The sequence below is a fragment of the Eimeria maxima genome, genomic scaffold, assembly GCF_000499605.1.
Source record: "Eimeria maxima Weybridge genomic scaffold, Emw_scaff20, whole genome shotgun sequence".
NCBI classification, from domain to species: domain Eukaryota; phylum Apicomplexa; class Conoidasida; order Eucoccidiorida; family Eimeriidae; genus Eimeria; species Eimeria maxima.
Window position 1 is genome coordinate 57,588 of NW_013563642.1, and position 24,645 is coordinate 82,232.

At 51.5% G+C, this 24,645-nt stretch overlaps 5 protein-coding genes across 5 annotated transcripts; 2 read left to right on the top strand and 3 right to left on the bottom strand.

The window, feature by feature from the left end:
- Window positions 1-683: 683 nt before the first annotated feature.
- EMWEY_00003910 (coatomer alpha subunit, putative) lies at window positions 684-9,839 on the bottom strand (the record flags this gene model as incomplete). Its single annotated transcript, XM_013477844.1, has 21 exons — window positions 684-716; window positions 854-999; window positions 1,194-1,335; window positions 1,460-1,578; window positions 1,794-1,887; window positions 2,091-2,182; window positions 2,271-2,516; window positions 2,797-3,114; window positions 3,333-3,457; window positions 3,694-4,085; window positions 4,383-4,487; window positions 4,784-4,861; window positions 4,994-5,120; window positions 5,353-5,452; window positions 5,711-5,990; window positions 6,312-6,530; window positions 6,954-7,049; window positions 7,211-7,703; window positions 7,934-8,288; window positions 8,731-8,925; window positions 9,677-9,839. 21 exons carry the CDS (start codon window positions 9,837-9,839, stop codon window positions 684-686), a joined length of 3,918 nt encoding a protein of 1,305 aa, XP_013333298.1.
- Window positions 9,840-14,712: 4,873 nt separating this feature from the next.
- EMWEY_00003920 (Major facilitator superfamily protein, related) lies at window positions 14,713-15,718 on the top strand (the record flags this gene model as incomplete). Its single annotated transcript, XM_013477845.1, has 4 exons — window positions 14,713-14,810; window positions 15,033-15,119; window positions 15,253-15,415; window positions 15,536-15,718. The coding sequence occupies 4 exons, from the start codon at window positions 14,713-14,715 to the stop codon at window positions 15,716-15,718; spliced, it is 531 nt and encodes a 176-aa protein (XP_013333299.1).
- A 406-nt stretch (window positions 15,719-16,124) lies between these two features.
- EMWEY_00003930 (hypothetical protein, conserved) lies at window positions 16,125-18,888 on the bottom strand (the record flags this gene model as incomplete). The annotated part of the gene is made up of 5 exons (XM_013477846.1): window positions 16,125-16,642; window positions 17,131-17,179; window positions 17,933-18,144; window positions 18,412-18,550; window positions 18,727-18,888. 5 exons carry the CDS (start codon window positions 18,886-18,888, stop codon window positions 16,125-16,127), a joined length of 1,080 nt encoding a protein of 359 aa, XP_013333300.1.
- An 821-nt stretch (window positions 18,889-19,709) lies between these two features.
- On the top strand, window positions 19,710-20,813 carry EMWEY_00003940 (Maf-like protein, putative; the record flags this gene model as incomplete). Its single annotated transcript, XM_013477847.1, has 1 exon — window positions 19,710-20,813. The coding sequence occupies one exon, from the start codon at window positions 19,710-19,712 to the stop codon at window positions 20,811-20,813; it is 1,104 nt and encodes a 367-aa protein (XP_013333301.1).
- Window positions 20,814-22,812: 1,999 nt separating this feature from the next.
- Window positions 22,813-24,102, bottom strand: EMWEY_00003950 (phosphatase, putative; the record flags this gene model as incomplete). Its single annotated transcript, XM_013477848.1, has 2 exons — window positions 22,813-22,907; window positions 23,112-24,102. 2 exons carry the CDS (start codon window positions 24,100-24,102, stop codon window positions 22,813-22,815), a joined length of 1,086 nt encoding a protein of 361 aa, XP_013333302.1.
- Between the last annotated feature and the right edge of the window lie 543 nt (window positions 24,103-24,645).

Here is a 24,645-nt window from a genome sequence, read left to right on the forward strand (position 1 = left end):
GTAGGAAAGCCGAATTCTCGAATTCAGCTCCCCTGTCAATGGGGCTCGCGGCGGCTCACGGAACACCAGAACGCGGGAAAAGGTGAGAAATGTTTGGTGGCTTCCGTATGAAGTCAAACGAGCACCTTTTATGAAGCCATCAAAACTGGGTCTCTGCGCTACAGCTACGATGCCGCAGTCCAACTTTTCCAAGCTGGGATGCAGACTGAAACGAGACTGGCTTCTTGATATGCTAGACGCCTCTGGCAAATGACGTGTTCGTAGCACACGGAAAAGCTAGAGCATATATGACTAACTTTGTCACTACAGAAGAGCTCTCCATACAGCCGAAGAAACGACTACTGCACGCTGCAGCAAGTTGTGCCGCATATTCGGTTGCGCCATGTTCGTTTTCCCTTATCCTCAACACAAACAAATCACACTCTTCCCATGTCTACTCATGGGAAGTGTTATTTTAGTCACCACTTCGCGTGTGGCATAAAAAGAAAAGGCAGCTCTACAGTGGTGGTCTGAATCTTAGTGTTTTTTCTTTTTCCACTTTCGAACATTGCACAATTATATCTGACTAAACTTGGCACAATCGAAGACTTGCTACAAATACAACCGCCACTAGCACAATGTAGGCGTGGGTCGAGGAAAGACTCTTGCCTTTCCTGATTAGGTGCAGCTAGCTACCACGCAGCTCAGACAATGGGGAGGAACTGAACGCCAACCACCTGCAAGTAGCAGCCGCACACACACAAGAGAGGGAACAACCAACCACTCCAACTGGGCTGCATTTCTACATCCTGGGACAATTAAGCCACTTAAGGGCACACATGAGTGGTACAGTAACTGGGACTTGCATGCTCACTCTGGCGCCGAGCTCCGAAACCTCACAAACTCTGCACAACCCGCCTTGGAGACGCTGCTGGGCCACTGCCCCACAAAAACCGCAGCGAACAACAGGGGTGCCTGGGTTCAGCCGCGTCAGCGTCGACGTGCAGAGAAGCATATTTTCTGAAGCAACAGACAGGAGGGATAACCGTGTTGCAGTCACCTATTTGCACCGTCCTGGTACGACACCCCTGTGAGTCTTATTCCCGACGACCTGAAGCGAGTGGACGTAAACTCTTGCTGGAGATGGACGGCATTTTGGACCACTGCCAAGCTGTGTTGCGACGCTTTCCTCTCCAGAGTATGCTGATGCTCACCTGCTTCTCCAGGTTCATAGTTTATATTAATAGCGTCTGTTCCCTTCTGCTCGCAAAGCAGGAGGACCTTCTTCGCCTTTGCCAGCTCTTCTGGTGCGCCCTTTAAACCCGAGTACGTTCCAGAGAGTAGTCGACGGGCAAACTGCAAGACCGCAACCTCCAACACAGCCCTACTCCTTCAACCGGAGAGGAGATACATTTGGCGCTTAAGTGCTTGTGGTCCGTGCATACAGACACATATGCCCTAAGGGAATATGCCGACGTACCGACGCAGCAGTGATGAAATTCTGTGCCTTCCATGCTACACTCATTGCTCTACGGAGAACCAGGAAGGAGTGTGACGGCTGCAGGCGGCAGCAGCTGAAATATGCGACAAGCTCCAGGTCTGCATGCAGCAAAATTTGAAATGCCAAAGGCGAAGACATCTGGAGAGGAAATATCACTAGATTCCAAGGAGGCTAACACACTGCTCTCCACAGCGCGCGAAACATAAGCATCCATCCATCCACGCTCCCACCACGGGCTTAAAACAGCTTTCAAAGCAAAAACCAGTATCAGGGTCAGATGTGTTTGTGCATTATATGCAAACGGCTGGCGTACTGCGTTGTGCGTCAGATTCTGCCAGGGACAGACGTTCTGTTTCCAATTTCATGCCGGTGATGTAGGTCCTACAGATGTCCAGCATCTCCAGCAACTGCAGCGACAACAGCAAACGAACACTGACAGCTTGAGCATTCTCTACGAAACAACTATGAATGAGAAAACCACTGAACGTGAAGGCGAAACGTGAATTTTAACTACAACCAGAAGGCTCTGGCAACTGGAAGGCCTCCACTGCAAGGAAACGACCAACAGCGGAACATCAGGCACTGAAAGACTGCACGCTTGGTGCTTCACCTGTTGCTCCTCTTCTTGATTTTCTGCCACTGCAAGTGCAAGGGTAATAAGGGCCTTACGGAACGCAGCGAGGGCCTCTGCGAACTTGCCCCCTGCAAGACACAGAAGCACGCAGTCCATTCCCTTAGCATAACAACATGTGGACCCACTGAAGCGTCTATGCCAAATGCATGAACTTACCGGTAACCAGTTTGTGGGCTTCTCTGACTTGTGTAAGCAGGTATGCACTGGTGATCAGCCGGGGGGGGGCTGCTGTCTTGTAGGGCTGTCCTCGTGTGAGAGGTAACTGGAGTGGTGGAGCAAAAGAGTGGCCCTTCAACTGAACCCAGCTAGCTTCGTAGATCTTTTGGAATACAGCCTCAAATGGAGCAACACGCAGAAGACCAAGACGACGCCGCAGCATCTGGATGGCGCCAGTGAAGTCCCCTGCAGTTGAAATAGACAAATAGCTCGTCTTCGCCATGTCAAGCGTTTATGCAGAAAACCCATGGCCCAATAAAACAGATTGTTGCAATAGAGACAGTCGCATGCATGCACCTCTACGGGATACCAAGGAAGGCGAACACAGACGGCGATTGGTTCAAAACATGAGCTAAAGTCCATTCTGTTCGACCCTGCACTGCAAGCTAACCACAAACCCGACGGAAGTCTGCATCAGGCGTGAACGCAGGGCAGGGAGCCTTGGACAAGTCTGTGCTTGCCCTACCCGCGACAACAAGGTCAGAAGGAATGGGTTTCTGCCTCCAGGCGGCCGTTGGGTCTGTTCCAGGTGTGTCGCCATGAAGCTCCCCTGTTTTCCCGTTGATAATTCCATGGCCCCTCGCTGCTCCTCCAGCGCAAGAAACTGTAGGTTCATCATCCATTCCAATATCAATGGCATCTTTCCACTCCCCTTCTGCCGCTGCGCCGACGGAGGCAAAGTCCTCCAGTTCATCGCTGCCAACCCCCGGAGCCTCCGCCCAATCCCCCATCGCCCCAGTGGCCCGCCCTGCAGCTGCCACGTCTGCCTCGTTCGTATCCATGCCTGCGCAGGCAAATGCAAGTACAACACAGCAACCAGTCTGCACGTCTCACACGCTTCGCATTCCACGGAGCCTGTTGCCCTGGGAAGCCTCAGACACTTGATCATTCGCCATTTCCTCGTCCCCATTGATAAGCATGACTACTCGTTTTCTTGCCGCATTAACTAGCAGGTTGCGTCTACCGGTCGATGCGCAGGAGACGAAAGAACGTGAAATTCACCCTTGTGCAACATCAACCGAGCGGTCTCTGGATCCATTTCATCAACAGCACGTAGGGCAGCAGCAAAGGGAGATAATTCTCCTGATACTGCAGGCTTCCAAGTGGCGGCCTCTCCCGGCCCAAATCTGCACAAAAACAAGTGAGATGAAGATTTCAAATCGACTACCTCTTAAAACATCAAATTGAACGCACCTCGGGAAACGCCCGGCGGCTGACAGACCCACAGGTAGACCTTTCGATATGCTATGATATGAAGCAGCATTCGCGTAAACACTGGAGGTGTATGCGCAAATAAACACATTTCTCGCGTGCACACAGTAGGCATGATTGTGCGACAATATCCATGATTTTCGCAGGTCACCTCATGACGGGCAAAGGGGGAAATAGAGCTACGGGCGTCTTCGGCAGGAATTCCTCAATGTCCTTCTCATCTACGGAACCCCTCAGCTGTTCAGCTAACTCGTCCAGGCCATGCACTTTCGCACAAAGATATGCCAGTCCTGGTTGCTGCGCCTCCATGAAAACGTCTACTCGCTCCTCTGCATCTCCCAGCAGCAAGGCTTGGTGCTGCCGCAACAGAGGCTCCCGCAGCAACTTTGACACATGAAGCATCTTCTTTAGTTTGGCCCGATCCCCCAGAAGCAAATACAAGAACGACAGCTTTTCAAATGCCTTGAGCTTCTGGAGGCAAATCTCAGCGAGGCCAAAGTGCCCCTCCTGCACTGCGGCATCCGCCAGCAATCGCCATCCAGCCTAAACCCAACGCATACCAAAATTACAGTGGAGTAGTACGCGCATTAGCCCCGTCTCGGACGAACATCCAAGGGGATCGAGGAGTCAAATAAGGACACAGTTGGTAGTGGAGGCCACCAAATTTTGCACGAACACCCCAGACCAGTGATGCAGTCAATAACATACGTAGAACACCGCACTCGGTGCATAATAACAATATACATGCCACACAGCAAACTGGAGGCCTCAAAATTCCTAAATGTGGGCAGCAGCAGGGTGCGGAGGGAAGCAGACATGAAAATCTCGCTGAGAACGCACCTTATCGTTCAATGCCTTTGCGGCTTCAAGTGCCTCATCCATACGGCCAACTTCCAACGACATTAAAAACTTCGACTTGCAGTCAGACAGGAATTCGAGAGCGATCTGAGGATGGCCGAACGAACTCAAAGAAGACAACGCTACAGCTAACCACAAAAAAGGCATGCAAGAAAGCGAATGCATCCGTGGACACAGCCAGGACAGCAGATACAACGGAAAACAGCGGCAGCAAGAGCAAGGCTACGCAGATGCAAAACGGCAGTAACCATGTCAGGAGTAGAGCTGACGACAGCGACGACACAACGGCGTAGTCGCCAGAAGCAGAAGCAGCAAGTTAGTCGCACTGACCGCAGCACCAAGAACAAAAGACACTAACATCATCAGTAGCCATGCATGCTCACTTCAGAGTAACCTTTCTCCTTCAAGTAGCCGATGAGCGCATTGCCGCACAGATTTCCATAGCGGACAAGCAAGGCGACCTGAAGCAGCAATGGGATGGAAACGGGGACGGGAAATCTTCGGGTACAATTTCTCAAAGAAAAGCTGCATTCACAACTAGCCATGAAGGGACATAGAGCTCAGCCGAAAAGCATGTAAACACTACTCCCTACGCCCATCCCCACCCTTGTGTAATCTTGACGGCTGAGCGCTACTCTGAACAGATAGTCGTTGCACGCCAACGCCCTGCAGTGCAGTTGTGAACGTCTGTCCAAATATATTAGCTGCTGCTGCATCACCCTGCGGCCGCAACAGCACCGACGCAGTGGAACATTCTGCACAATTAACGCTTGAGAACACAGCGCTGCATGCCTCTCCTTTTCCAGCTAATCGGAAACCGTGCTGGTTGCAAGCTCTTAAGAAGCAATGAAAACGTCACCGGCGCCAGACTGTCTATGCTTCAAGTGAATGTCAGGCTTTACAGGGATACCAAAGGGCAGGACCAACGAATTGCGACACAGTTTCGTCTCACGCCACTATGTAAATGGACTCTGAAAGACTATACACGATTCCCCTGTCTCCGTTGGTCATACAGAACTTCACGTGGGACAGTGTAGAGTAAATGAAACCTCCTGCACAAAGCAAAGCAAATCACCGTAGTACGCACACATGCAGAAGCAGGCGATCGGCCAGTAAAATTCGACTTCCTTCATCTGTTTACTGCACGCAAACACCTTACCTACAGTAGACTACAGGCAAGCAGAGCAGCAGACGGCAACAAAACAAAATCAAATGCTGTCCCTGAAATGTGTGCGAAATATAGAGCATCTACCGTGTGCGTCTACTTATCAGAGGACAGTAACGGAGGGTTGATGCGCGTGGTAGCTCACCGAATTCGGGGTCCCAAACTCCTCCTTTAACACGGATATTCTCGTGAAGGGACGCCAGTACCTTAAAAGCTGGGTCGGGGGCTTCCATTCCCTTCTCTGTGGCTCCGACCGGCAAGGCGGACAATGCCGCGAAGTTTACGCGTAGCAATACCACAGAATGTTTCGAAGTCAGCGCTAAGTGCTGCATGTCTGGTGCCCATGTCACTGTCCTCACGGGACCCCCAATATTCAGCGTTAATGGGGGAGACAAACGACGCGACGGGACGTCGTAAAGGTACATCTGTAGTGTGCCAAGAACATAACGAGACACAAAAGGACTCGGCACTAATGAATAACTCTCGTGGTGGAGCACACAGCTTGCAAAGAAAAACCAGATGCAGCAAGAATGCATACGCTGAACTGCCTCTGCTGCAGCAAAATGGGCTGCCCACAACAGCCAGTAGGCGCACCGAAAATCGCCGAACCACGAGCGTTACACTAGTGTGACAAAACGAGCGGTGTCTTGCGTTTGGCTGCTTGCCGCATTTTCCCACCAGGTTGCAAAGTCTGCGCTGGTTAACTGTGGCTGCATGCCGTCTTCGCTTTTGCTTGTTGGACTAACCTTGTCTTCGCCCAGCAGGATAAGCCTGTTGGGCCCAGCAAAGAATATCTTGTCGGTAGCAACCGGCAAGGGCTCAATGCGGCCGGCGTCCGCCGTGGCATGTCCTGCGTGAGAAGAAGCTGATGGAGCCGTCTGAACTCTTAGGCAGCTGCCATTGGGAGCGCTCTCTAAGATGGCCAGCTTGTTGCGGGCGATAAATGCGAAGGACAAACCCGCCCCCTAAGCGACGCACACCCAACCTCCACCCAGAACGTGCGTCCCACTATCTGCAAGCTTGAAGCCTTATAGCGTGCACAATGCTATCGAAGGAACCACTACTGCCACTTGTACGAGTTGCTACTCAAGACAGCACAGCGTTGCATGCGTAGCCACGTGCAGGCATCCAAGAACGGTGCAAGGATGCAATGATGAAAAATGATGCAGCATCTACTATAAATGCGCAACGGACAAACGATCACGTAGGGAAACAGGGAAGACGATATCTTCGAGTAATCAATCTGCCCCCTTGCAAATCGGGCAGAAGTTCATTCGCATTTACTCGCAATCACTTAAGCAAGCAAACGCACAAAACCATACACACCGACAACTTCACTTTGCCCATGGCACTTCAACAAGTAGGCCAATTGCCTCCTGGCGCTTCACCTGTGCAACTTGTGATAGACATCCAGCGGCAGGGGCCCCCCGGCCATCTGCACGGGGCCCACAAAGAAAGTCGTAGGAAAGGCTTTCGCCTTCCGTCTGCAGCGGGCAAGACAAAGCGCAACCCCAATACCGAAGGAGCATTCCCCCCACGAATGACTGATCCCTGCAAACCGCCCAGATGCACATGCCAATGTAATACGGAGGGGCCGGGGGCGGAGAATGCAATGACGCCTCAAGCGAGACAACCGATGACGTACATAAACCACAACAGCGTTAACTTCTCCAGCGTTAAGAGGGTTCACAAGAAGTTGTTTGGGACCGTTAGCAAGGGCATTCGGAGGCCTTCTAACTTCCCCGAGCATGACCTCGAGCTGCTGTTGCTGTTGTTGTTGGTGCAGCAGCACCGCGACGTCTATCCAGCAGAGTCGCCTCTCTGCCACATACAGCAGCTCGTGCCCCGTCCACATGCATGAGGGTGGCCTCTCTGTTGTCAACTTGAAAACCACCATCCCTCCGTCGTGACCTGCAGCGATGGCTCCTGAAGTAGGGTGGGCAGCCAGCACCCAGAAGCGGTCCATATCTCGCCTGAAGGTGTGGAGGCAGGTACGACGCGAAACGTCCCAGACTCGTATGGTTCTGTCTTCGGAATCCGAAATCAACAAGTCGCGGTGAGGATGGAAAACCAAACAAGACACGTTGTTGCTGTGCCCACGTAGTGTATCCACTTCCCACGCCTTCACAGAGTTGTACCTGAAAATGACCCTCACAGCGCCCACCCCGAACTCTGGGACATCGCCGCACACCAGGCCCGCATGCTAGGAGAGCAAGGCACCCATTTGCAGATGCCGAGTACACAGGGACCCCAAACAATGGAACTCCAGCGGCACACGGATAGCAAAATCCAGTCCCGTTCGCGGTTCCCGTTCCCACATTCCCCCTTTGTACGCACTTCTCCATCGTACGTATTCTGTGAAACCTACCGCCAGAGCTTAATTAACTTATCATCAGCTGCCGAAGCAATGAGGGGCATCGAGGGGTGGAAGGTCGCCCAGTTGGCACCCCTCTCATGGCCTTCCAAGACGAGCTTGCAAACAGCATCAGTAGCAGCAAATATATCTCCATGGGCGGTGCTTCTGCTGCCGCTGCGACCCACAGCCCCTACAACCCCTCCTGAACGCTCCCGAAGCCCGGAAGTGTCCCACAGCCGCAGTGTCTGGTCTAGAGAAGCAGAAACCACCAGGTCTTCAGTTGGATGGAAGCGAGCGCACATAACGTAGTGCGTGTGCCCGGTCAAGACGGCCAAGCATGCGCGTGACTGCCAATTCCAAATCCGCACTGAGAAACGAACACCGCACGAAGACGACACCTCAATTTAGAGCCGACAGGTCAATAATAATAGGCATGGAAGAAGTGCATGAAAGTGCATGCATGCCACTTCAAATGCACAACACAAGTGGCCCCCTTGTCCCGATGAAAGTGATGCACCGCTAGTGCGATGATTCGTTTCCATGGCAGGCGTTTGTGGAAGAGGAAAGGACTCAGAAACGGGCAGAGACACATGGCAATCCGAACGCAGCAGACAGAAACTCTTACGGGGTGAATACAAATCGCTGCTCTGCCGTCTGCGCATGTACACCGAAGCTTCAAGCTAATGCCCCTCCTTGACTGTCTGTATTTTCTGCGTAGCGCTCACGCGACTGCACGTCGCCTACGTGCTTCTACTAGAAGTCCACGTGCATCGTAACGTATACTAAAAATGTTGACAGAACAGACGTACCCGTTTGATCGTCCGAGGCGGAGAGAATCCAGGGGTAAACATCGTGAAAGAACGTCGTGCGTATATAGTCTAGATGGCCAGAAAAGGTGTATATACATTTGCGCTGTACTAAGTTCCACAGTTTCATTTGGTAGTCATCGCCACCGCTCACAAAGAGAGGTTGCGATGCATGGAAATCCACGCCGCGGACAGGACCTGAAACAAAGAGCGGCAGAGAGTAGTGCAGGATGCATACATACGTAGAAATGAAGCACTTCGAAGTGGCTAGTGTCACCTCCGTGTTCTGCCCTGCTCGTCATTCACAGGATCGGAAACGAGCCCTTCCCCGGACTTAAATCCTCGTAAGGATACCAACCGAGCACGGCTCCGTAGATGCACTCTAGTGGTCTGCCAAATAAGACTAGTGGCAGAATCTACTGCACAATCGAACAGGAAAAGAGGCTCCGACGCAAACACCCACGGGGTTAGGGTAGTATGTGCACCCACGCACGCACAAATGAACCCGAAAACTAGGCCGACGCACTCTCATGAACTAGTCAATAGTCATACATGAGAGAATTTCACTTATTGTGTATACACATGCAGTCATAAGTTGTCCCCAAGCCAACAGAAGTATCAACAACTGTCGGAGCATGGCCTGGAGTCGGCCCAAGGCATTTGAAGCCTGTGGTAACAAAACTTGGGTGTGTGGAACTCTATTTCTGTCTCCGAACGTAGGCAGAGCATCATCTACCATTCAAGTGGCATCATGCTTCAACAGATCCCCACGACACGGCACCCTCACTACCAAAAAACCCTATGGTGTCTCCGTCTCGCGACCCGTTGCGTCCACTTGCGATGTCTTCGATTTACGCTGCACTTTTCTTTGGCAGATGGATGCGTAAATGTCTGCTAATCTGTACGGTACGTGGGTTTGGCTTTATGTAGTTGTGCACGTGCTGCGTACCCTCGTGCTCCTCAAAGCGGTCCACCAAGGAGCCCACGCGGTAATCCCAAAGCTGAATGGCCCCATTATGCAACGCCGTTAGGCACCACTGAAGGGTCGGGTGGAAGGCAACGCCTTTCACGCGGCTGCTTTTCGTCTCGCACTTCATGAGCATGCACGCCATTGTGGGAAGTGGGAGGCGGGAGGCCGTAGGCAGGGGACAGTGCAGAGGAAGAGACCCATAAGAGGACTTCACAGATGATGCAGCTGAAGCAATCAATAGCTAGATATCACGCTCACTCAGCTCACACGCATACGCGGCCGAGTGAAGGGCACAGGAGGGGCGAAGTTGTAGTGGCGGGCGTTGTCCAGTACGCCTGGAACGCAGAGAAAAAGTCAAATGGAACAATAGAAACATAAGTTCGAGCAGAAACGAGCTCAATTACCTAATTCTATAGCAGCGGGACTGTGCCTAAAACGAACAAGACACAGGTGGCAGTGTTTGGGGCTGGATGAGCCCGTGTGCATAGCGCGGCAACGCGCTTGCAGGAAGAAGTTCAGTCTCACGTGCCCGGCGAAATGGCGCCCTTCCTGAAGGGTTCATCTTCAATTAGTACTTGCTATTTCCAGGAAGTCATTCAATATATTTTATTTGCACCCAATCGTACGCCGCAATCGGCACCCGGGCCAACGTAACAGCTGCGCTGGCGCTCCTCTTGCTGTAGGAGCGACTACGCCTAAAATTCGTCCTCTGGGAACCGCCTACGACTGCCTTTCCACTCACGTTTGGGAAGTTGAAACAACAGGCGTTTACACCAAGAAAACATGAAATACGGACGAAGGTGACAATAGCTTAATGAAGCACTTCGTAGCCAATATCGTTCAATCCCACATCACCATGCTGAGGAGTTCCATAGGTAACTAGTCCCATGGGAAGCAACAGCGTTTAATCCTACTATGACTGGTAGATGCTTTCATGTGCTCCGTAAGGAGAGGCTCAATTTTAGTCGAAACTCGTTGTAACGCGAATCGCGGATCCAATCCGACCGCTGTTGAGAGCTTCATTTGCACAGCGGCGTCCTGTATATTAGAAAGGGGAAGTTGTAAGCTGTAACTGAGTCGAAATACTTAAGTTGAGAGTTCATTAAATGCAACTGGCCCTTCTTCTCCAGTTCCAAGCGCTTCAGCCCCTGCTCTCAGGGCGGCAGGAGGATGGAAGGGGGATACAGCCTGGCACGAGCTGCAACGCACCGAGCCACATCTCACGCGGCACGGTGGCTCCACATGAAGGCAGGACCAGCTATTCTTTGGTGCACGAAGTAAGGCTATAGACAAGTCGTTGTAGTAGACTTATGCTAGCGTGCAGGCTACCTGCTTACAAGAAAGGTGTCTACTGGAGTCATGTAGTGTTCCTCTGACAAGTGCGGATGGACTATGCTACAGTCATGATCTAAGACGGAGATAATCTAATAAATACAAGTATCAAAAAGAAGCCTCTGGTCTCCAGGAATAGTTGTCACAGTGCCCCAATTTCCTAGTGATGCTGCGAAGTGGGGGAGGCCTGATATATGCAACCCACGATGTGGGTGAATTTGTGTCAGCAACAGCTTGACCGAGAATGGAAATGATCGTATGTGCATTCTGAGAGCACCGTGAGTGAGTTAACGTAGGCGAAGGATGCTCCCACGTGCATTACGCTATGGAACAAATCACATGCAGCACGTTTCGACGAGCCTGTCAAGGCACACAGTTTTGCCTAGGGCTTCGCAGATATGCTTTAGAGCTGAAACAGCTTCCTCTAGTTGCGGGATACCCCCAAGACGAACGACCATCGCAACGTTTACTGACGGTTCGGAGATCACAGCTGCTGAACACTGCAGATGTGCCCCCTTGACAGCTGGCAGCTCCAGTGGCACTTTAATGCAACAGTTATCAAGGGGGCTCTAGTGCTGTTGTAATCCCGTTCAAAGACTCGTTATGTCTTTCTTTGGTCTTGCTTTTAAGGCAGTGGGGACAGTGGTTAAGCACATGCGCAAGTGTTTCAGGGTCTGCTGTGCAGTGGCCACAACTAGATGCATTCGAAGCTTTAATCTTTCTTCAGATATGCTCTTGTGGGAAGTTGCGCAGAGCGTGCTCTCAAGGCGAGGACCACCTCTTCCGGATGCAGTTGTATTGGTCGACGCTGCTAGCTGATATTTGGTAGGCCACAGCTTTCCCTTGGTCTACTTTTTCCCTCAACACATCGAGCTGCCGCCCTATCATGTGCTGCTTGATACTTTTAATTAGGTGCTGCTGGTCTAGATCAGAGCCATCTGCTGCCTTTGCCAGGTAGCTGCCATCGCTCCCAGTCCCGACTTGCGTGGTGCTTACCGGTAGACTTCCTGGCAGCCGTGACCATACGCTTCTAATGCCCACTTTCTTGCTTCTCCTCTTCAGGCAGCCAATCTCTCTGCCAATGAGGTAAGCACGTATTGCTTCTCGGTCGCTATCTTTGTTGTCGGCTGTGTAGACAAATGCCCATTCTTCTTCACGTATGTGCATGCAGGACATTGTAAGTAACGGGCTCTCACAGCGAATACGACTCCTTCTGGGTTCAGAAGAGTCAGCCCCTATCGTCTGCTCTCTTGTAGGATACAGGAGTCCGTTGTTCAACTTCCTCCCTCCACACACCCTGTTGAGGTTCAGCCAAATTGTATTGGATGTTACCGATCAGATGGCTTCGGTCGATTTCGGAACCGTGCACGGCTCTCGAAAAAGGAATCAGAATAGGAAGCGCTTGCGCATTCCACGTGATCGAGTAGGCGTCTGCCGTCATCTACTCGTGAATAGCCGGCAGCGACCTGCCAGCTATGGGTTCCTCCTTCTTAACTGCTGATGGCACTAACTGATGTGCTGCTGTCGCCGGCACCAAATTCGTGTCCTTCATTTTCGAAGGGAACCGACCCCTGGACTCGCAGGTCGTCATTACCCCACTTTAGCCTCCCAACTGCAGCAGCCTCAGTATGGTAACAGCTGGCTGATCCTTCTCCCGACCCTTACTTGGCATATGCGCCCTCACTTGGCAAGGGCTCTGAATTAGAGCTTAAAAGGGACTGCTACTGTACCGAGAGCCCTCGACCTCTGTAACAAACAATGGTCTGCATGACACTATCTCAAAAGTAATTAAGGGAAATGTTTTTCTAAAGCTAAAGCTGCTCTCTACCCTGGTTATCTATGCTTCATGAGCACAGCGATCCAAATTCCAGGAGCTAAGGAAGCAAGCAACAAGGGCTGAGTTGCAACGCTCTGCAAAAATTACAACTCGCCTCCCCATAACGGATGCTGCGACAAAACCTCGCATGGAAGAACCACCAAGAGCCTTCGCTGCTATTCCGTGTTATAAGCTAAGCCTTTCACTTGCGGTAGTAGGCTTCGCAGCCCTTTACCCACTCATCCAGGGGTAACGACAGTCTTCACCTTTGGGCGACGACTGTAATAAAATCCTGTATATTCATTATACGTTACCAAATGCACACATTCCTCATGTCAGTCTTCAGGAAACCGGCGTATTCGCAGCAACGTATGGTTCTGCTGCAAATAAGAGGCGGCATGACATGATTTGCAGTACTTAGGGTAGTCCGCGATGCAAGCACACCCTCACTCACAGGAGGCAAATGCGCCGACGCTGTAGATAACTGAAAAATACCTCGTGCAACTAGTTGCGATCTTCCACGAAAAGAGAAAGACACGGAGCCATTTCAGACACGCGATGCTTTTGGTTCAATCTGCCAGGGGGTGGTGGCCCCCTCGCCGCCACTCTCGATGCAACGCATCCCCAGCCCGCAAACAGAACTAATAGACAGTTTGATGAAGACAATACACAACAGCCAATTGTTAATACACTGACTTGGCTCTTAGTAGCCAACCTGCACCTTATTAGGAACGCGCATGCCAATATGAGGCGTACCATGCTGCAGGTGGGAACGCTGCGTGTTCCATCAGGATCAAAACGAAATGAATACCATTCAAAATAAAAGCAACCGAACTACCCATCCACGCCCGTACTCAGTTATCCTGAGGAGAGCGACCGAGTGGCCTGTGGCTGGCATGCAGATATGCCCTTCCTGTGTTGCGCCACAAACTGTTGCATCTCCTGCTACACAACAACCCCACAAGAATGCATTGTCTCTCACCCATTCTGTTCATGCGCGGAAAGAGTAAACAACTTTTCAACAGTGACCAGTAGGCAGCCAGATGGCGGTACATCTATAAGCGTCTGGGAGACAGCTACGCTTGCAGAATGCGTGGAGGCATGAGCCGGCATTAACGCAGAAGCTGTAACTTTATGCCCATTAGTCTACAATACATGGATTATTGTAGAAGTTGAATAAATTCCTACTTCATTAGAAGAGTCGTTGCCTAGCTTTCGCACTAGTTCTCGCAACCCGGTCTGCAGCCAGTCAGCAACACGGAGCTGCTCGTACAGGGCGGATTCGGCTCTCCTCGTGACTAATTTATGCCTAAGTTGCTTTCCTTTACTTTTCTACTGGCGATTTGGATAGACGCTTGTTTGTTTACGCACGCTAAAGCCCTCCGTTTTGCGTTGGCAACACAGATTGGCAGGCGAAGCGGCAGCGCTGCCTTGGCGGTCGGAGGTTCGTTTCGCCGGTGTCTGGCCCCACTTGAATGATCTGGCATCGAAAGCTTCTTCTAAGTTTTGAGATAGGCAATGAATACACAAGTAACTTAGTCTCTGGGGGTAGTCAATGAATACACAAGCAACTTAGTCTCCCCCCTCCGAAACGACTCGTGTACTTAGAGTGCCCACCCGGGCTTGGCTGGTACTCGACTGTATGCACACTAGTCCGTTCGTTTCAAGGAATGCAACTTGGCGGCACAGTATAGACACCCTATCTACTTTGGCCTTCGTTTTTTGAGATCTGTTAAAGTCTAGCTCCAGTCCCTCTCTCCCTGTCGGCGTCGGTCTCGCACGGCAGCCGACTGTCTAACTGGGACAAGCAGCCTCCCCTGTTGCGACTTTACTTCACGACCGCTTAAAACGTTTTCGAAAAAATAACATGGAGTCTTCTGGTGCTTCGGTAGCTAGCACCGCATACGGCGATGGCTCCAACTCCGTCGAGAACCGGGGACTGCTGCCACGGTCGAAAGATGATGCGTGAGGCTTGGAACGTGGAATCCCTCTAAGCACCAGATATTTTTAGCTTGCATTTAGCTACTAGAAACATGAAATATCTCGGAATCCTGAAGGGATACCTGGGAGCATTGATCTGGATCACCTGGCTGCGCAGTCATTCAATCGTCGTCACATCTAATTTGCCTCCCCACTTCCTTAAACTGGATTGGTTTGCCTGCGAATGCTTGAGTCTTGTTTGTTCAGCAACTACGAGAGGCACAGTAAGCCCCTGAAGGCTGGAGAGTTCAAGCTGCTGGCGTCTACGGCAAGGGCCCAACCAGGTGCGGCCGGGTCGGGTGCCAGCTGTCCGCAGCTGTCCGCGCGCACGCATGCCGTTTTCGTCTTACTTGCCGCCATATAACGTAGATTCCCACTGAAGGAAGGTCTTCCTGTGGAGTTCTGGGTGTATGTATTTTCTTCTCAGTGCGCTAAACGTGGTATGCGTCATTGAAGGCATAGACATGCAGCTCGTGCCCGCCAGTTTAAAAGCGCTACAGTCCGACTTCCACTGGGCTCTGCAGGATCTCGACTCTCTTGTTTTCTATCAGGAAAGCCTTTCACCTCCCTCTATTCCTTCCGTTGGTCTTGTGCGGCGCTTTCACATGGGATGTTGCTCCCGTTGTTCTTGTCACTGCAGAAGAACAGTTGTATGACCTGGTTGGGGCGCCCTCCATTCACTTTGAGCTTGCGTGTATTTGCTTTTTCAGAGCGTTTCACAGGCCATATCAGGACTCTTTTGGGGACTACTGGCCGACAGAACACCGCGCGTGCGGCTTTTATCCGTAGGCTGCGCTGGTTGGGGAGTCGTGGCGATATTTTTGGCGAGCTCCACCTTCTTCTGGCAGTTCGCTCTTCTGAAAGTGCTTAACGGGGTGGCCATGGCCAGGTGAAAGAGAACTCTAATGGCACCTACTGATTCAAACGAGCTCAATATAGATGCGGCTTCCTGCCTTCCGTTGCTTTTGCGGTTGTTTTTGCTGCTGTTGCCTGAGGTGCAAATGTTTCAGCTGCAGCTGCTGCGAGTAGTTCGAGCAGCTCATGTTCAGCCAACACGTTTATGCAGAAGTATTTAACAACATAGCAGACGAAATATCGACATACTATAAACTATAGAGAACATTTTGCGGCGTAAAATACAATACAGCCACTGGCACTATAGCACTAGAAACGCATTTAAAGTATTTAAAACTAGCAATCGCCAAATGAGACAGTAGGCCAAAAAAATAACTGACGCACTAGTACAACCGTTCTGTGTCGGTCCAAGAGGCCTCCCTGCCACGTATTAACCAGGAGTACCTATTCCTCGTCTGAAGTGAAGATGACGTGCTGGTTTGTTGCCTTCTGTTTAGACAACCCGATTCGCGTTGGCCAGTTTTTGGTGTCCTTGGTAACTGCTGACGAATCACTTTGTTTCTTCTGCTTCATTTGCTCCGGTGTCTGGCGTTGGGTCTTGTTGCTGCGCCCCTTATCCCTATGTTCGCTATGTTGTTTGCCAGTTCTGTTTGGGGGAAACGATATGCGTCCAGAAGAATGATTCCTGTTCCAATCGCTGTTGCATCTAGGATTTTGGCCCTCACTCTCGCACGTTGCCCCCTTCTTACCCCGCGCTGCAACAGCCGCTCCTCCAGCATGTCTGATGTCGCGAGGCCGGTTCGTGCGCTTAGTGTGGAATTTGTTACCTCCATGTCTTTGTACCGCTTTACCTCCTCCAGGTCCTGATTCCTCGTCAGAGAGGGCCTGGGCTCCCTCGAACGGATCTGCGCCAGCAGCAGCCTCCTCCGCTTCCGGTGCATCCACAAACATGTCATCTCCCCCTAGTATCAAGACACACATAGCCGTGAACTCACCATCATCACACAAATTTATAGTAACACAGATAGTGAGTATGAAGTGCAGCAAATGAGTTGCCGGCAAAAGCTTTCTAACATGAGATGAAGCATAAAATTTAGCACAGCACTGAAGTCAAGTTTGCACGCCCATAATTGCTCAATCACGCGAGCGGACAGACATTACAGCTCTCCCCTGTTTCCAAGGCAGAGGAGGCGGAAGTCAAGCAAGCCCCCAAGCGAACACAGAGGAGAGAGGCACAAACACAGCACAAGGGAATGAAGACGGAGAGGACAGCCAATAACCCCGACGGCACGACAAAGAGCAGGGAAAGTCTCCGATGCACTGACAAAGAGACAAGCTAGCGGAAGTAACAGCACACATATATGCACATAGACACAGTATGTATAGTGAGGCAAGAAAAAGTTAAAAGGAGACGTTTAAACACAGGTAATGAAAATGCTCTGGTGCGTACCCCCCTCCTCATCGTCATCTGCTTCGTTGCCTTTCCTGCTGTTTATCACCTGGCATAATCAAACAGCATTATCACACCTCACAAGAACTACGATAGGTTCTGTGCGGCAATCAAACCAACCAAGCGGGAAGCACGCGGGCTCCAACGCTCTAACGGTCCCAAGCCCTGCAGTTGAGCTAGGGAAGGGAAGTGTAACAACAACACCTAAACCAGTGGTAAGGCCAACAAATGTGATCCTAGGAGAATGCAGGGTGTTCGCTGCTCTGTGCAACAGTGCATTGCCAAAGCTCCTGACCAGCTCGAGGATGCGACGGCGCATAGCCTGTCTCTTTTTCTGGCTTTCTTCCGTGTCTTGAGCTGCACAACAAATAGCCAGAGTGGACGGTGAGCACCATCCGATGGCGAATCCGTCAATGGGATGCCACGAGTTACACAAGGAAATACAATTGGCCCTCCTGCATCCTACTTAAAGGGAGAAAGAAGACCGATCCCGATCAGTTATACGCACATCATGCAGCACGTTATACAGGCGAACGGGCAAAAAATGTGTGCAACTTGTACTTTGAGACACACCAGGAAAGAGAGCGACGTAAGGTTCATCCGCCGGGTACAACTGCAGATTGCAACCAGACAATTTGCAGCATTTCGCGAAGCGAATAAATGTTTGCCACGCCATACATCAAGCGAGCCCAGATAGATGCAGTTAGCTGCCTAGTGCTGCTTCAGTTACAGCTGCTGCTGCATTGGGGCAAAGAAGCGCTTAAATTGTCTTTCAGTGTGCGCTGACTAATCCTGGACGTACACGTATATAGTTTAAGTCGTCCAAATGAAGCCGCAACCTCCGCTGTGCATCCGCTATGCGTCCCCCCAGGGCCTCACCATCTGCTGCAGCAGAAGAAACTGAGGGATCTTCAGCAGCAGCAGATGCAGAACTCTGGTCTTCCTGTTGCTCTGACATTAACGCAAGTAGCTCCTTTCGCGTCTGCTGCAATCGGCGTTGCACTTTTTTCAACTCTGCGTACAACAAGAAGAGGATATTGTGGCATATACATATTATACGTATGTACACGCTGTTCGCAAGTAATATGGCCACGCATACGCGCAAAATAAAGATACATCATGGGGAGATAGATTGCACAACTGCGCAGCCGCAGCTTAGGCCTTCGCTGCCTTAGGCGGAGAAGTATATAACATTTGCTTCAACCTATAACAAATGCTACGAGCACTTCCACTTGTGGGCAAGCAAACACTTCAGCCAACAGCCACATGTGCACAGCTTACCATAAAACTTGAGCTTAGAATACAAAGCCTTCTTGGCCCGAATGAACTTCTGTCGCTTCAACTCCTTCACCCTCTGCCGGTGCCGTTGCTCCAAGGCCTCCGCATCCGCAAGCATCCGAGCTTGCACATCTTCTGGAAACTGTAGCAGAAACACCACGTATCCCAAGGAAAAGCAATCGAAACGAGAAAGACTGACAGATAAACAGGTGTAGATGTACTCGTATATATATAAAGATGTATCCATATATGTATATTTCGATATCTCCGTCACAGCAATAAAATTGCTGCCGAGGTACTACAGGAACTAATGCCTACATCCGTTCGGTGTTCCAGCAGACGCCGCAAGCTCCGCGCCTTTTGCCCACAACTCGCCACGCGCTTCTTCGTCTCGCGTTCTGAAGAGTGGCTTTGCCTACTTTTCGGGTTTTTCTCAACTACTTTATCCGGTTGCTGTTTCTCCGTCCCTGTCGTCGGCATCGTGAATTAGAAACAAATTCAGACTCCCTCTCAAAAGGAGCAGTGGTAGATTTGTATCCCCTGCAGATAAGGAGCACTATCATAGCTCTGATAAATTCCTCATTGTGGGTCTTTGGGTTCTTCTGAGCCAGATATTAGCACAGAAGTAGCAGTGTTCTACATCCTTGTTGTGGCAGAGGTTTCTGGGGGAGCCTTTAGGCCCCAGTCAAGTGCCACGCCTATAAGCCCGTTCAATTACGAAAAAAAGCGAATGGGCGGTGAGAAAACTACTGTGAGACCTGCCTTACGCCAGAATGTGAGAATCGCAAAAAGAAGCATTCTTGGGGAAGCGGGATCCTTGGGGAAGTGGGCCCCCCAATCACAGATTCAGTATTTCGGTTGAGCGCTACGGGAGTCGTAAAGCACTGTAGTGAATGCCAGACAGTAAATTTCAGGGAGTGGTTGTATGGAAGCAGCATAAATGGGAACGAAATTGCTGCATGGAAACCTCCTTGTTTCCGCGTGTCTGCCGATATGGGGAAGGTCTACAAGGACCCTGAAGCCCTTAACGTGAAATGCGCTGTAATGGGATATTCAGAAATGTTTTTTCTTAAATGCTGTAAGAAGTACTTCTTCCCTCATTTTTAAATCGGTTGTTTGTTAATTCATTGGCTTCTTCTCCTCCAAACTTTGGCACCCATCTTCATTGCGTGCTGGCAAACATCAGCGCCTCGTGTAAGAGAGACTTGATCTTCATCTAGCTTACAGAGTGCTGGTTTCCCACGTACCATACTCATTAGAATTAAGCATTCGAGTTAACGCTGCATTTCTGTTATTTCATAATGGAGGCTAACGCAGACAAAGAAGACGAACCCACACCTGGGTATGTGTACACGTATCCACAGCCCACAGACTTCCCGGATATGCAGGAAATGGCGATCAAGGATTGCAGCTTGTTGCTGGCGACTTCGAGCGAATTTCGAAGAGAGTTGTTTGCAAAAGCCGCAATTCCTTTTGGGGCTTTTTCTGCCCCTTTCGATGAAAACGACGTGCAAACATGGCTCGAAGCGCAACACCCTGAAATGGGTGCAGATTCGCGTACATTACTTATAGCCCATATGAAGGCGGATGCTGCAGTGCATGCTCTTCGAGCGCAGGATTCGCAGCATCTGCAGCAACTGAGGTTCCAGAACCAGATCCTGAACATACCAGCAGTGGAGCGTCTGCGCCTTTTGCAAAGAGCAGAAACAGCAGCGCGGCACAACGGACGAGCTGCAGCAGCAGTTGCACAGCTGGCATCTTTCTCAAATTCTTGTATGGCAGTGGAGGCAGCAGATGGCCGCGCGCCTGTACTGGTAGCGGTGGACACGGGTATTGAGTTTGGCGGACGCGTGCTGTTCAAGCCCAAAGATAAGGAGGAAGCTGCACGCTTTCTCAAGGGCTACTCTGACTCCGACGAACCCATCGTTGTTACCACAAGTTTTGTTCTTGTAGACCTCGTCAGCGAACTCGAACGCCCCCCGTGGGACCCCAACGCCCCTGTTCCCGCAAAACAGCAGTTCCCGCACAAGTGCAAAGCCTGCGGCAGATTTCAGCACCTGCAACCTACAGATGATGCAGACCCTTGTACCTGTCCTTTGACAGTTATTCATGCAGCAGACATTATGTTAGATCCACGGGGGCCCACAGGGTACCATTGTGACACTCGCGAGGTGCTCAGTGTCAAGTCCCAGGTGAACTTCAAGAAAATGAACGAAGAAGCTCGTCGGCGCATTTTAGAAGAAGGCGAAGTCATGTACTCGGCAGGAGCTGTTTTAGTTGAAAGGGGGGAAATGTCTAAATACCTCAAGTCAATTTCAGGATGCCCACACAACGTAATTGGCGTCCCCATGACTCGGGTGGAGCGCCACCTTTCTCTACTCATTGAAAGAATGGCAAACCGCTAAATGCCACGAACTTGAATCCAATAATTTATTTAGTAGAGTACAGCTGTAAGTGAAAAGGGTTTCTGAATGTTGTTTGTGCAGTTCTGCATCCCTCGTCGCGGCAGGCAGAATTAGATGCAAGCACGAAGTAGTTAAGACTTCCAATTTGCCCCAGCGATCCTTCGATACTTATTCTGTGCATCCGCCCGTTAGCACGCATCATGAAACCACTTAAACAAATGTAGAGCTAACATGAAAAGCCACACACTACAATGACCCAGCCGACAGAGAAGATGACCTAAGATACGCTCAGCTCCCCCTTGCAACACACCAACATCTAGTAAGGCTTCAGTGTGTTCTAGTCCTTCAGTATTTGCATTTGAAGAGACAGCGAACGCCATTGTACCAGCGTAGTACCATACCAGAACAAAAGGGTATTCTCAGAAAATGTATCCTGCCATAAGGGCAAGCCAGAGGCATATTCTACACAAAAACATAGCACCGGCCTGCTACCACGGTCTTAGCTAAAGAACCTGTACCACACGGGAGACACTCTGGAAGGCCTAGCCAGTATATCATTAATATCTACCTACGCCTGCTAGTTGTCCTATGTATGCTGTCAGCGCTCAACAGCTACAGGTTGAAAGAATTTCTAGTAGCACTTCCAAATGGTACACTGGGGCGGGGCCACGGTAAAGGGCTGCGATTGCGGATACCTTAACGCACTGAGATGCGTTCGGAATAAAAAGTGTTCAAAGTCCGGGGAGGCAAAGTGGAACAGTCGCGTGGTGCGTTTTGTCGACAAAAGGAATGGGCGGATGATACTACACAGCGCCCAAACCCTGATAACCCCTTTCGAATTAGTTCCCTGACAATTAAGATGATTGTTTGTGAAGGCCTTAGGACCCACAGAGTGTATTCATCTCGTCAGCTTGGTGCGGTGGTGGCTACCGCTCTACGCAACAACTTCTTTCCGCGATATTATCGGCACTGCCCCCCGCCTCTTTCCCCTCATGCATGACACTCAGGTGTAGCAACACAACCAGCCGTGGCAGGAAGCGACAGCCGCTGCTGTGTCCACCCGCGAGCCGTTTATTAATAAAATTGGCCTGCGGGCTCCCCACCGCTCCTTCCCCTCCGCCCCTCTGCAGCGACGGGGAAAGCAGCCGACTCGACGGACACACTGCATGCATGCATGCTCACCCCATTAGTTCACAGCTCAGACGAGCAATGAGCACAGTTCTGAACGCACCAGCCATCTAGGTGCATCACCTCTAGGCTGGTCGCGTTAGGGCGAAAACACGCGAAAACATGTACAGACAGGCAAAACAACACAGGCTGAAACACACTGGCAGGCGTATATGCACCTATTTCAACTCTAAGGTCACACGACACGACAACCCGCTACTGGCCATCCTTTCCCCCCTCCACCGAGTCCTGAGACAGTCAGCGCCCGCTCTAGCAACACTTCTGCATGGGTCTAATGGAACACCCCGCATGCATCTTGATACACATGTGCGCACATATGTCCTTCCCCCGCCACAACTACAGTGAGCTTCCGACGTCCCCTCCTATTTGGACGTGCGAAAACAACACATCCGGCTCAGCGCGTACGCAGTGGCACCTCCTTCAATGCCTCCCCTTATGCGCCGTCTACCCACCACAGCCTGTGCGGGCAACCAATTTTTTTTTGTTTTTTTGTTTTTTTTGTTTTTTCTTTTGAGAGCCATTCTACAATGCACGTGAGACACTCACGACTCGTGCAGATTATCACATCAACGGTTTGATTCCACTATGAAGCGGCACACGCACGGACATGCATAATTATACACCCGAATATGGTGTCCGAAATCCACTATTTTGTTGTCCTCCACCTCTCTTACGCAGAGCTGCTCCCCAGACGTGAGATGCACGCAACTCCTGGGGCTGGTTCTCCTCTGCGTCCCGTTGATACAAGGGCTGGCTGCGCCATACTGGTTGACACCCACCAGCACGCACAGCCCCTGCCCCCCAAAACTCTTCACATGATAGTGCACTTCCGCATGCACCGGCGGGACGCCACGGCGTGGCGCCGGTAGTTGTGGAGGAAGGCCAGCTGTCGCCTGTTAATCGCCCCTGTACAAACCCGCACAAACGAGGCCACACAGTATGTAACTCAAACGTTGATACACTAACGTCTGCTGTCTAGCCGAGCCCGTCACCAAATAACCACATCAGCCAACTACCGTCTAACGTCAGACGACCCGACCGTCTCGGAGGCAGGTGAAACTCCCAAGACAAACCACTTGCGCATGCAGCACATTGGCAAGTCCGACGCACCTTTTCTGCGTGAGCGGATGAAGTTGACGGCCTCTTCAGCTTCAAACCCGCTGTCGATCAGGGAAACAGCAACGAGGACGGGTCCTCTGCCAAGTCCTGCTACGCAGTGTACGGCGAGTACGCCCCCCTCTGCCTTCGCCTGCGCTGCGAGGGCCCTCCAGCGCGCAATGACTTCAGCTGGAGGTGCCTCGCCGTCGGGGAAGGTCAAGTCGTGCACTCGGATGCCTGCCAACACTACAGGCCCCTCGTCATAAGTCGGCGGGCACGTGCGCACCAAATCTGTCACCCCCACTTGAACCAACTGTGCCAGGTAAGCCTGGAGGTTGTCGTTTGTCGGAGCATCCAGAATCAAGCACTTGACCCCCCGAGACTCGATAAGCGTCGGCACGTTCAACACCATGCCTGCAGGTAGAGGCTGCGCTGACTGCTTCGTTGTGTGCTGCTGCTGCTGCTGCAATAGGAAACCCGAAGAGCATGCGCCCGCGCACCAGCGGCCCCGGGACAGCTCGTTGCTGCCGCCGCTGTGCGTGCTGCTGTCGCTGCAGCAACAGCAGGGCACCGCCGAATTTTGCCCAAGCTGAAGGCACCTCTGCCCATGTGGCGATACCATAGCTGATGCTGTTCCTGCTCCAGCAACAGAATTATCTTGGCGAGACAGAGGAGTTGTCCCGCTAACGCAGCGACCAGTTGAACGAGGAGCCTCTGCTGGGAAGGCTGCGCCGTGGGTAGCAAGTCGCGAGAAGAGGCGGTTGCTGTTGCTGTTGTTGTAGTTGTTGTTGTTGCGCAGCCCACTGCGGCTAGAGGGGAAACTCCACTGGTCAAGTGCATAAGAAGGGGTCGGAAGCAGCTGCTGCTGATTGTGTTGCAGAGTGTCAAAGATGTCTTGGCGAAGGCTGCTGCACTCCGAGTCCGCCTCACTCTTGCTGCAGCAGAAGCTGCTGCTGCCGTCACAGCTCCGCTTTTCGCGGCGCATGTGTGAAAGGAAACCCATCTTGGATGGTAAACAGAATGGGATGGTGTGGCCGAGAAAAGTCCTTATAAACCCGCAGCTGCTGCTATTGCTGCTCTTCGCTGCTGCTCTTTTGCTGCAGTTGCTGCAGTTGCTGCTGCTGCTGCGGCCACTCACGGTGGTTCGCGGCACCGGAATACTGGCTGGCGCGTTGCGCCGCCGCCGAAACGAAACGCCGGGCTGGGAGGCGCCGGCTGCCCTTCCTTCATGCTGCGCTGAGCAGAAAGGGGTGTGCCCTGCGGCTCAAAGCCGCCGCTGCCTGCAATGCAATGAGGCAATGTCAAAAGAAAGCTGCACAAAAAGAACACAGAGACGCATGCAACGCAAGTAATTGAACGTCTCCTGCTGACCACTGAAGGAAACAGAAATAGAAACAAAAGAGGCAGAATAAACCAAAAAATGATGCTGCAGTGGATCCTCATGACAGCATATGCATGCTTAGCTGCCTCACCCCTCTCTCCCTCTAGAACTCCAGATGCGCAGCCCTGCGGCTGTTCCCAACCCTCGCCGCTTCACCTGCGAAGC